Source organism: Rosa rugosa, chromosome 1, assembly GCF_958449725.1.
Source record: "Rosa rugosa chromosome 1, drRosRugo1.1, whole genome shotgun sequence".
NCBI classification, from domain to species: Eukaryota; Viridiplantae; Streptophyta; class Magnoliopsida; order Rosales; family Rosaceae; genus Rosa; species Rosa rugosa.
In genome coordinates, this window is record NC_084820.1 from 53,165,480 (window position 1) to 53,177,219 (window position 11,740).

At 38.2% G+C, this 11,740-nt stretch overlaps 2 protein-coding genes across 6 annotated transcripts; one reads left to right on the forward strand and one right to left on the reverse strand.

The window, feature by feature from the left end:
* Window positions 1–392: 392 nt before the first annotated feature.
* LOC133725436 (protein MAIN-LIKE 2-like) lies at window positions 393–3,767 on the forward strand. 4 transcript variants are annotated; one of them, XM_062152700.1, is made up of 7 exons: window positions 393–609; window positions 937–1,071; window positions 1,492–1,604; window positions 1,709–2,347; window positions 2,458–2,625; window positions 2,721–3,134; window positions 3,214–3,767. In XM_062152700.1, exons 3-7 carry the CDS (start codon window positions 1,515–1,517, stop codon window positions 3,397–3,399), a joined length of 1,497 nt encoding a protein of 498 aa, XP_062008684.1. In that variant the 5' UTR covers window positions 393–609; window positions 937–1,071; window positions 1,492–1,514; the 3' UTR covers window positions 3,400–3,767. The 4 variants fall into 4 exon arrangements, with proteins under 4 accessions (XP_062008684.1, XP_062008682.1, XP_062008683.1 ...); XM_062152698.1 differs by lacking the exon at window positions 937–1,071; XM_062152699.1 differs by lacking the exons at window positions 393–609; window positions 937–1,071 and adding an exon at window positions 1,115–1,370.
* Window positions 3,768–3,875: 108 nt separating this feature from the next.
* Window positions 3,876–9,246, reverse strand: LOC133725435 (serine/threonine-protein phosphatase 7-like). Of its 2 annotated transcripts, XM_062152696.1 has the most exons (11): window positions 9,093–9,246; window positions 8,780–8,988; window positions 8,530–8,688; window positions 7,662–8,438; window positions 6,842–7,303; window positions 6,175–6,315; window positions 5,974–6,078; window positions 5,556–5,615; window positions 4,823–5,008; window positions 4,683–4,754; window positions 3,876–4,615 (listed from the first exon to the last, which is right to left on the reverse strand). In XM_062152696.1, exons 2-11 carry the CDS (start codon window positions 8,984–8,986, stop codon window positions 4,562–4,564), a joined length of 2,223 nt encoding a protein of 740 aa, XP_062008680.1. In that variant the 5' UTR covers window positions 8,987–8,988; window positions 9,093–9,246; the 3' UTR covers window positions 3,876–4,561. The 2 variants fall into 2 exon arrangements, with proteins under 2 accessions (XP_062008680.1, XP_062008681.1); XM_062152697.1 differs by lacking the exon at window positions 4,823–5,008.
* Window positions 9,247–11,740: the final 2,494 nt, after the last annotated feature.

The following is an 11,740-nucleotide window of genomic DNA, read 5'->3' on the forward strand; positions in this document are numbered from 1 at the left end:
TACGTGTACGTAAATATCTAAATGGTGATTGAGGTGATTAATTACTTTCAGTTTTAGAGCTCAAATTCAATTTTCAACAAGGTGCAAAATGCTATTGATGTGTTTTGCTTACCTTCAGGGGAAAATGTTTGTTTGTTTGTTTTTTTTTTCTTGAAACATGTTTATTTTCTCTTTTACTGTTCAAAAGTAATTCCTAAAATTTTCTCTATGAAAAGTTGCAAAATATAACCATCACCGCCTATAAACTTACTTTTACTAATAAGGTAAATTCAACTTAGTCCCATAAATTTCTCATTCATCTCAAAAAAAAAAAAAAAAAAAAACAGAATTTCGATTGTCGTTTATTATAACCTAACATAAATGACACACACGACTCCTTAATTATCACCGTCGGATGGTTTTGAGCAGACTACGACAGCCATCGCCGTGAAGCCTCACAAACATTACGAAAACGACTCTACTCTGGTCGATACATCCCCCCATCTCCAAGCTTCTTTGAACCTGGACGACACCTTCACCGTCGTCGTTTTCTGGGTTTCTTCATCTTCTTCCTCCTATGATTTCTGATCCAATCAGAAAACCCTAATTTCGCCACACAATCAATCTCAGGTCAGGAAATTTTTGCTGTAATTTCTGTTTACAATTTCCCACTGTTTCTGTTTGTTTCGTGAAGATTTCATTTTTATCATATTTCATGAAGAGCAATAAATTTTTCCTATTTTGGCTGAAAATTTTTGGGTTTGTTGAGTTTAGAGTCAGTGATAATCTGGGTTGATGCTTATGTTGATGGCTTAAGCTTTCAAGTTTTCAATTTCTACTATTTTTTTTTTTTTAATTTAAGAATTCTCTAAAGTCATGAGCTTTGGAGTTTGAATATAATTGCCCTGCACTATTTGTTTGAAGAGAAACGACTTATTCTTTTCATTTTGCAATCAGAAAAATTCACATTGGTGTCTCCAAGCCACAATATTTATCAAAAAGCTTTTGTTCCCTAGAAGAAAAGGAGAGTAAAGGAGTTGAGGAGTTCCTATGGCTCCCATTTGTTCAATATCAATGAACCTTCAACTTTTGGTGACATTATCCATTTTGATCAATCTTTTCCTTTTGTTGACATACTACTTTTGTTTTTGTCGTTTTGTGTCCAAATAGCCTTACTTGTGATATAGTTGAATCTTATAGTTGGCTCCACCACTTTTTTTTTTTTTTTTTTTTTAATGCAAGCAGCAGCCCTTTGTTTTCTTATAAATGAATTTGCCCAGCAATTTTGAAGTAGTAGAGCATAAAGTTTGAAATGGAGAACAGAGGGGTAAAGAACCTTAGGCAAATGACCTGAGTTGAAGCCACAAAGCCAAACTTTGAACTCATTTGTAGTAATTTAGTTGCAAACCTTTCCATTCCAATTGTTATTTTCTACATCCCACAAAATTTATTGCTGTTAAAAACTTGGTTATTTGTACAATTTAAGTTGATGTTTACCTTTCCTGAATTTAGGGTTGTTCGTAGTAGTGACCCAAATGGAGTCACATGTGGATCCTGGACCAATTGATAAGTCTTTACTTTACGATCAAGACAATCATATCAGTTCAGCAATTTGGGATGGACAGGTTACACAAGTACTTCTGTCATTGATGTTTCTGAAACTTGTCTTTTTTTCTTGGGTACTTGTATGATCATCATGTATGCTGATAAATCAATTGAAACTTTATAGGAGCGTGGTGTGCTTAGATGTCATGAACACACTTCAATGCTTGAGCACTGGAAACTCACGCCTCAACAAATTGAGTTGGTGGAGAAGGCTGGATTTGGGTACTTCAGATCAATTCCGACAATTATTCTTGACAATTCACTTATCTCGGCCCTTGTTGAGAGGTGGAGGAGAGAAACAAATACGTTTCATTTGCCTGTTGGAGAAATGACTATAACACTTGAAGATGTTGCACTTATACTGGGGCTACCAGTTGACGGAAATCCTGTTATAGGCCCTACAGTGAGGACACCCAGCATAGTGTGTGAACAGTTACTGGGGAAAGTACCAAAGGACCTAAATGGGGGAATGTTGAAGCTAAATTGGTTGAGAGAATTCTTTTCCAAATGTCCTGACAATGCATCAGTTGAAGAGACGGCGCGCCATACGCGGGCTTACCTCCTATATCTTGTGGGATGTACAATATTTTCCACAACTACTGGGAATAAAGTCTCTGTTTCATTTCTCACACTATTTGAGAATTTTGATGAAGCTGGAAGATTTGCATGGGGTGCAGCAGCATTGGCGTTCCTCTATAGAGCTCTTGGTAACGCTTCCCTTAAATCTCAAGGCACAATTAGTGGCTCTTTGACACTACTGCAGGTAACATATATAAAATGCTTTTTTCTCCTAGGGAGATATGGACAGCTTTCTCTGCCACAATGACTTTCAGATAAAGTATTGGATCAACTGATTAGAAATTTCCATTGCAGTGTTGGAGTTATTATCATCTGAATGTTGGCCAACCAAAGTTCAATGAAGAGCCAAACCAGGGTTGTTTTCCATTTGCTCTTAGGTGGAAAGGACGATCTAGTGGAACAAGATCGAAAACTAACATAATTGCCTACCGCAAGGCCTTGGATTCCCTTCAACATTATGATGTAAGTCCATATACATGTTTGTCTGTTGTAATTTTGTAGGAAGTATTATTTTCTTGGATAGTGATGATGAAAACTGATATGGTGTTGACATACAGGTTAAGTGGTATCCATACAAAGATTTGGATTCTACAGTTATACCTGAAGATATAAACAGTAATCTAATTTTACGGACATCAAAAACTATGTTGATATGCTTTGGTAAGGCAGAAAGGCACCTCCCTGATCGTTGCCTTAGGCAGTTTGGCATGCTTCAACCTATCCCAGAGCATCCTCAGAAATGGGAGAGGAAGATTCCTGCTCTTGATCAGGGATTAGACTTTTCAAAGGAGATGGAGGTGGAACTGAAAGGGAAAATACGCTCAGAAATTAGGGAATGGTTAGAGCGTGGTTTCTATATTCTGGAAGACGAGGAAGGTGCGGATGAAAGCGAGTACATGGAGTGGTATGAGAATATTACTCGTAAATATGTTGGAAGGCCTGAATCTTTAGAATCCGAGTTTCAGAGAATGGTAAGCATAGCGTATTTATCCAATAATGTTTAATAATCATTAAAATCATACTCACGTTTCACTATTAATTATTTTACAGGTTAGTGCTATGAGAGACATGGAAAATATAGCTGATTCATTGCCAATGGCAGAGATGGTTTCCCAAGATAGGAAGTTGCTTGCTGAAGTCAAGAGCACATTGCAAACATGTTTTAATGATGTCGTTGGAAATTCAAAAAAGGGTAGGTGTAAGAATCCTGTAAAGCGAAAGAGGGAGGGAGGATAATCTAACCTGAGTGGGCGGCCAAAGTAAGTGACACAAGATGTAGCAGCTTTGGCAATCAGATGAAACATGCTCTTCGGGATCTCTGGCAAATGCATTTGGTTGCAAGGAAGTGCTCTCATTAGTGTTAGATAGATGGACTATAACAGTATTAATTTGGTTGTCATTAGGTTTTCTCAAGTTATATCTATATTCATATTCATATTTATATGAGTAGATCTTTGAGCATTGTGATTGGTAAATTTTGGGTGTTGCTAGAGAATTATTGATGGATGTTAGAACTGTTGAATACTAAATGTTTTTTGGAAGAAGGAAAATATTGAACACAGACCAAAGGTCTAATTGATGGGGTTACTTCCACTTTTCTTTGATTTTGCCTTCTTTTTTTTCAGTGCATTTAGTTGTGAAGTTCAATGATCCTTGGAACATTGACCAAAACATTGAGAAAAAAAAAATTGGAGAGAGAGAGAGGGAGCGGATTCAAGAAACTGAGTGATGACATTTTGAGACTGAATTTAACTTTAAACAATCACAATTGTTCGCATCAATCTGGTAAGCAATTGTTTGGATAACCACATTTGACCATGCAAAGAAAGGTAGTCAACCTGTATTCAACATCTTACATCCTCCAAGAGGGACCAAGTTAACTAAGATTTGAAGAGTTTAAAACGAGTTCTGTTTTGTTGTTGCAGGAGACTTCAATAGGCGTGGAAGATTTCCAATTCGATGAGATCTTCACGAGCAATGGTGGGTGCAATGCTTGGATACCAATACCATATGACACCAGTGCACCAGTAAAGGCAAACTTCAATCCCTCGACCTGCCTCTCAACGTCTAGTAGCTTCTTGATTCACCCACTAGAACATGGTGGACCTTTGCACCAGCATGGCTTGCTTGATCTCTCATCCATATATTGCACTTTTAGTAACTGTAACTGGTAGGCTAGAACCTGCTTAGGGACCTCTTTCTGAAAGCTAGGAAATCTAAATACAATTCTCAAGCGTCGGCAGCCAATATGTTAATCATATCTCCTTCCTGTGCATTTCTCTTTCAGAAATAATATTGGATACAAGCTCTTGTTCATAGTGACTGTTCTCTTTATTCATTCATAGCATGTCATGTCTACTTCCTGGCTTCAAGTTTACCTCAACCCGTTACATCCCCTCTATATGTCGAGCTCACTTTTGCATGGCTCATTCATGGGCCGGGTCTGAACCTCCTGCTTGATAAAATAACGTCAGTTTCTAAGTGAAAGAAGCACAAAGGGTGAATTGCAGCTTACTCACCCTTGTTGAAACCATATGCTTCAGGCCAGCAATAAGCTCCAAGAAGTACTTGTAAGCAGCCTTGTGAGGCTCCTGCGTGAGAACCATTAATTTAGACCTCTGCTAATAAAGGAAGAATCGCAACCTGAAACATCCACCACCTGTAACTCCGAAGGCAGAGGCAATCCTTCTACCACAGGAGCCTTCGGAACTTGGACAAGTTCAGTGCCGCCTGCACCATCCCCCATCATAACACTTGAAGAAGGGGGGTTAGAAATGCCTAACGTCTTGAAGTCAACCTCAGAACTAACAGAAGCTAGAGACAAAGAAGCGGCACCAGTTGCAGGCTGCCGATGCAATACAATAAAAACAAATAGACATTGTATATGTTAAACGTTATTTAGAGCTATGAAACCTATTAATGGATATCAAAATCTCACTCGAGCACATGAACATAGCTGATATTTATAGAAGTGCTTAATCAGATGAACCAGGAGAGGGACGCACACGATGTTTTATTGAAGGGCCTTTCTAAGGTCTTGGTCAATTTGAAACTGACTATTACAACCAAGGGCACAAAAAACCTTTACTTCTAGGTGGATTCTACACTGAAAATATGTTCTAGACAAAGTAACACGGTGGATATTTCTATGTTATAAGATGCATATCACTAAAACTGTTCTCTAGATCAGTTGAAAGAAGGAATGAGAATGTAAGATAGTATTTGACCATACACATCCCTTCATTGTCTATTTCTACCAATAACAAGCGCAATTGAAATAACATTATTTGAACACGCAGCAGCAAACTCATAGTGATCACAATGACATATTAATGTGGAAAAAGAAAAAGAAAGAAAAATTTCCACTAGCTATAAATTTATAACCAACTTACCGATGTTACTGAGCTTGGTTTATCAACAATGACCAGATCATTATCTCCATCAGCATCGGCCTGAGAACAAATTCCACCAAATCAATTGTAGAAGAGATATAAATGAAAGTAATAAACATTTTTGGGTTTTAGAAAAACGTATTGGTCCTCACCCAGGCCTGTGCCCAATGAACATGTTCTAAGCAAGCTAGAGTCAAGCACTTGTAAACAGCTCAAGTAGCCTCTTAAATCCTAAGTGACACAAATGTCCTAGTATGATATAGCACTTCACTTCTAAGATCCCATGTTTTATGACGTGTCACTGAAAACCAGAGTTATTTAGTATTTACTGTTCTCTAATTTTAATCTCTTCTCCCTCCTTTTCTCTCTCAGAAAACAAAGAAAACTAATAAATATTAAAAAATAGTCTAACCCATACCTGTGGCCTTCCTACATCCTTGAATGAGTGGAATGAAGGACTTTCAAAATTAGGAGGTTTCAATACAGCATAGACTCCTTTGTTGTTATATCTCTTTTCACCACACTGCATATTAGAAAATTTAATGACTTAGGTCCACAACTTCTTAAGCTTATTAGAGAAGAGAAGAAAATTAATAGTCTAACGGCAAGGAACTGTAACCTGTGGGTAATCCGGAGCACTAAACAAAGTGTATAGCTTCCCTGAATCTCCTACATGATCCACACTATAACCACTTAGCATGTCACCAAAGTCATCTTGATCTTCCCTTACATCTGGACCTTCATGTGATCGTATGATCAGCTGTAGCAACAAGGCCAGAATATCAAATCTTAGAATGAAGTATATTCATCTTTAAACCTTCTGAAAGTAGCAAGTGATCCTTTTCCCAAAATGAAGCGAAGATAGTAAAAAATAAAAAATTTGCCTAGATGCAGACGTTATTCCCGAAAATAAACAAAAAGATATATTAAAAGGTGCTAATTCAAGTCAAATATTGACTTACTTCCATATTAATAATGTATGCATAGTACTAGCTAATAATTGATCTATAAGTGCATATAAGTTACAAAAGCACAACTAACTGATCATAATAACCAGAAAATAAGCATGGCAAAAGAATGTCTTAATCGTAGAGGATGGCATTCGGTTATGATACTTTGTATCATGATATATCATTAAGTTTCCAATTCTGAATCTGCAGTATTAATTGGTGAATAGATAACATCTAGTATGAAACTATGATGACAAAATGAGAAATGCCAATTGCAGACTGGCAAGTAACAAAATAAGTAGGCTGAACTCACAAGCAAGTAAATGAAAATATTACCTTCAAGTTGGATTGTTTTAGAAAAGCCTCAGTGCAGTCAGGACCCCACCAAAGACCTCGTTCTCGAAATGTCTTTTCAACTAGACCATCTTGCTTTGATGGATCTGACCATAGTACGTCAGTGAGTAATACATTCGGACCTACATCAGGCGCATCTATAAGAGATCTTTTAACTTTAGATAAATCTTCTAGAGAACCCAGTTCAAGGCTTTCCTCCCTCTTTCTTTTCGACTTTCTCGAAGAGGTAATACTCCGGAAAAGACCTCCATGTGTGGTATATGCAGAATTGGCTATGACTGAAGCCAGAGGAAGCTCTTTAAAGCAGTCGAGGCATTTATTATAGACATATTCACCATGTTCACCGAATTTAGTCTTGACCTCCTCCTCAAAACCATACAGAAATGTACAATATCTAGATTCATGGTTTCCACGGAGTAGATATACTCTACTGGGCATCAAGACCTAATATAAAACAAAAGAAAATGAATCATTTGAACATAAAGTCAACTATGCTATTAAAGTCATGCTCCTGATATTCATAAGAAAACAATCTTTTGCTTAACTGTTTTCCAAGAGTAAGTGCAGTAAGATGCTTCAAAAATCTCAAATAAAGATCACATGCAACTCTCTCGAGATCACCATATAGCAAAGAAAACGTAAAAGAAATGAAAATACCATGCAACTTAGCCATCATAGCAGGCCCATGAGCATATGACAAGTCATACATGAATTCTTCTACGTCGAAGATTAACTAACAACATCCTATAAAAGTATAGTAAAAGAAACCAAAAAGTTACACATATCACTATCCTCATATTACCTTCCAAGCCAGTAAGACGAGAAAGACATCCAAGCCCCGTGCTCCTCTGTCAACATAATTTCCATTAAAAACATACAACTGGTTGTCAGAGGGCAACCCGGCATGTTCAAAGAGATGCAGTAAATCATGAAACTGTCCATAAATGTCGCCAACTACAACAACTCTTGAATCCTCTCCTTGGCAATCAACTTGCACACAATTTGGCTCCTTGCAAAGGATACTTGTAGCTGTGTCGATTAATTTATCCACCAAAGGAACTGGAATTAAATCACAAAATCTCATTGGTGACTCACCACCATACGAAGACTGCTCAATATTAAACATCATGTCCTGCACCCACTGTAAGTTTATCACGTCATCTGAAGGCCATGAAATAGGGATCTGAGGGGTTTCCGGTGACCAAGATTTTTGCACCTCACTTTTCACATCTTGAGTTTCAAACTCCGATACCACCACGAGGCAGTCATCTTCAAACATCAACCCTTCTACCCTCCTACTCTGCTCCTGATGGCCAGCATCCCTCATCCCCTCAACCACACTTCCCCGCCCCACATTCCAAGCATCTTCATCTCTCAAAACCACTTCATGATAATCCACCACCATCTTCCTCTCTTCTCCCGCCCCTTCAATAATCGGTACATACCCATTCCACGTGTGTGTCTCCCCATCCACAACGCCCTGCCGCACCTCATTCTGATCATCTTCACTCCTCGACTCAACTTCCACTCCTCCACTGTACATATCCTTCTCGCTTCCAACATCATCGCCTCCATCAGCCTGCGAAACTCATCAAATAAGCAACAACCACGAAAACCAACAAATTCCAAACGCGAAACTCACATTATAGCTCAATATCATACACTCATACCTGTTCTTCACCACCCAAGGCGGCCACGGCCGTGGATCGTTTCAACACAATCCCCATTGCAATCTCCTTCATCCTCACCAGCTTCTGAAACTCCTCCTCACCTAATCCCTCACACGAAATCCTCCCCAATATGTTCACCACATCCCTACACGACTCCACCTGCACCGCACCGCACCACAATTCCAATTCAACACAAATCCTAACAACAACTCTCGAAATCGAAATCGAAATCAAAATCAAAAGCACTCACCATCTTCTCAATGCTGGAAGACAGAGCCTTCTTGACGTCGCTGTTGGAGACCTTCCCGACTCGATTGTCCACAACTCCGCGCGCGATTTCCCTCATCATCACGAGCGAGTGCACCTGCTCGTCGTTTAGGTTTTCGAAGCACATTGCGTTTATGCTGTCCATGATCTTCTTGCAGTCGCTCTTCATTCTCTCTTTGCGGTGGTCCATGTCTGCAACCCCCCCCCCCCCCCCCCCCCCGAGTTGGCTTCGCAAATCAGATTGGAGAAAGCTGAGAGTGATTTTGTTGAAGTAATAAAGTGGTGGAAGCACTAACCTTCGCCGGGCAAATTCAGGCTGAGAATTCCGAGCTCCGGTTGGGATTTTGGGCTCCGAGTTTGAATCCGGGAAATCGAACGACTTTGCCCTAAAATCGTTTCGATTAGAAGATAAAAATACGACGCGATGCAGGTTGGGATTTGGGCCTAATTCAATTGGTTTTCTGAACTCTGAGGCCCAAGTTTACTTTGGGTCCTAAGGCCCGTCGTTCGAGTTTATGTGAGGTTTCTTATATAGTGACTCTTTTAAAGTAACGCCTAATTGCCTATGAGGACGATGCATGTATTGTTTGCTCTATGTTTTGAGGGTCTTACTCTTCATGCAAGTCCAATGATGATGTCTCTAAATTGTGCTACTTTCGTACTATAGGTGGCGTTACAAGTTTTTCATGCGGATTTTGTGGCTGGCTCGACAAAACTATTATTGAGAAGCAAGCGTGGTTGCAACGAGTGTTCCAAGTAAAAGTGCCGGATTTATGTAGCTGGAAATTATTCTATGCACCGACGGTGCAAATGACCACATAAAAGAAAAGAAAAAGAGAGTGCAAATGTAGCGGGCTGAATTTGGTTAAAAAAATTTATTTAAAGTACAGAACCTCTTACTATATTACTCACCACATAAAAGATATATTAAACATATTTAGATCTTCGAGTCTTCGACAACTTCAAACATATAAAAGAAAAATGTTTTTCAGTAGCTCAATTTTTGTTTCTCCCACCTTCAATCTAACTCTCATTGACCTTCCATTTCTCTATATCAATCCCTATTTTTCTCAGTCCCCAGATCGCTTACAGCCTAATCATCGAAAGATTTTAACAAAAAATAATTTGACTTATCCCATATTTTGATTGTAAATCCGTCCCTCACTTGAATAATAATTGCTAGCTAGATTTTTTAGGCATCCGATTCTATCATATTACTCGTTGTACCATGGTTTATATTATAGCAAATTACCACTACCTACACTTTTAGTTCATAAATTACCATTAACAGGCCTATTTTTTTAAATTCTCATGCGGTACTGTTCATGGCACATGCGGTCAGACTCCTTCACTTTTGAAATTATTTCTATTGGTAAGTAATATACGAATCTGCCCTTCTGAGTTTGATAATGTGAATTAACATTGCTGAATGTCAGTAGCATTGTGAAGAAATAATATTTCTATATTCCATCTTTGTTTTTCTTATAAAAACTCATTTATTTAATAATTCCAAAAACTATTTATAAATATTACAATATGAAACTTGAACAATATATCATTTATTTCTGGCTTTGCTGCTTGCACATACAAGTTGCATTGAATTTCACATCTTCTCATGGTGAAGAAGTTTCTCCAGCAGGATTTCCTGGAGTACTGACCCTCAGTAGTATATTGACCCCCAGTAGTATACTAGCCCCAGTAGTATACTGACCCTCAGTAGTGTACTGATCCCCAGTAGTATACTGACCCCCAGTAGTATACTAGCCTGACCTTCTTGCGTTTGCTCACATCAGCATTGCTTTCATTAGCTCCATCGTGCAAGTCAACCGGCAACACAGAGCATAAGGGATGACAAAGTGTGCCCAAAAATGCTTTGGCGATTACAACTCTAATCCTTTCACTTCAAAAATCACAGCATTCAAACACATAAAAACTGTCACTAAACTTAGAGCCTAATCTCTATAGTTTCTTCTATTTCTTTCCAAGATAAAAATTGGAAAAGAAAAAAACGAAAGGAAGTAGAAGATACAAGCAGAAAAATTTGCAACTAATCCATGAACTTGCAAGAACAAAGAACCATAAAAAACTAACATAAACACAAACTAAAGCTACTGACCCTCAATACAAAACTAATAATCATACTATAGCTACTGACCTACAAACAAAATGTTGCTGAGCCCTGCAGAAATAACAAACAAATTAGGATCAGTACAGCTCCACCAAATTGCAAAACAAATAAACAACACAAGGTCATTATAGCTTACCCATGCCAAAACCTGTGACAACATGAGGCTAAAGGTACTGACCCTCAGAATTTCTCAACCAAAATTTCTCAGCTAAAGCTACTAAGCATGATCAAATTTCGACAGTATTGAATGCATAATTAGCTACTGACCTTCAAGAGATAAATAGCAAAAATGAAACCAAATTTCAAAAGCACTTTCGAAATTCCTTTTATTCTTTCACCAGTACAATTATCCGAAAACCAATCCATTTTTCAAGATTCTGTGCAAAAGAGATAAGACAATCTCCACAGAAGCAAAGTTCCAAATCCGATTAAACCCCCCGAAGTTGAAACAAAAAATACATATTAATTTTCAAACAAACAAAGCTAGATACGGTAACAGAAAAATTTAATTCCCAACTTCATTAAAACAAGTCCAATTTTCCACCGAAAATCCAAACAAAATCAAGCTAAAAAAAACAAGAGCAGCACAGAAACCAAATCCGCAGCCATAAAACCAATCAAATTCAATAGATCTCATCAAATTCAATGCCAAAAATCACAAAACCACGCACAAAATCCAAAACGAAGATTAACCGAAATCAATCCCAAAGCCAAGTGAAAGATCCGAAGCGGAGCAATACCTTTTTGCACCAAATCGAAGGGATCCATGAGCTGGTATAAGCCAAGCTTAGAAATATAGTGAAAGGAAAGCGAAAG

Bases quoted from the DNA above. Each gene is read 5' to 3' on its own strand.
- LOC133725436 (XM_062152700.1), top strand. From the start codon at position 1,515: ATGGAGTCACATGTGGATCCTGGACCAATTGATAAGTCTTTACTTTAC. The intron at 2,348-2,457 runs GTAACATATATA...TTTCCATTGCAG, and splicing joins GCTCTTTGACACTACTGCAG to TGTTGGAGTTATTATCATCT. The intron at 2,626-2,720 runs GTAAGTCCATAT...GTTGACATACAG, and splicing joins ATTCCCTTCAACATTATGAT to GTTAAGTGGTATCCATACAA.
- LOC133725435 (XM_062152696.1), bottom strand. From the start codon at position 8,986: ATGGACCACCGCAAAGAGAGAATGAAGAGCGACTGCAAGAAGATCATG. The intron at 6,316-6,841 runs GTAATATTTTCA...TTGTTGCTACAG, and splicing joins TAAAACAATCCAACTTGAAG to CTGATCATACGATCACATGA. The intron at 4,616-4,682 runs GTGAGTAAGCTG...TTTATCAAGCAG, and splicing joins AGCATATGGTTTCAACAAGG to GAGGTTCAGACCCGGCCCAT.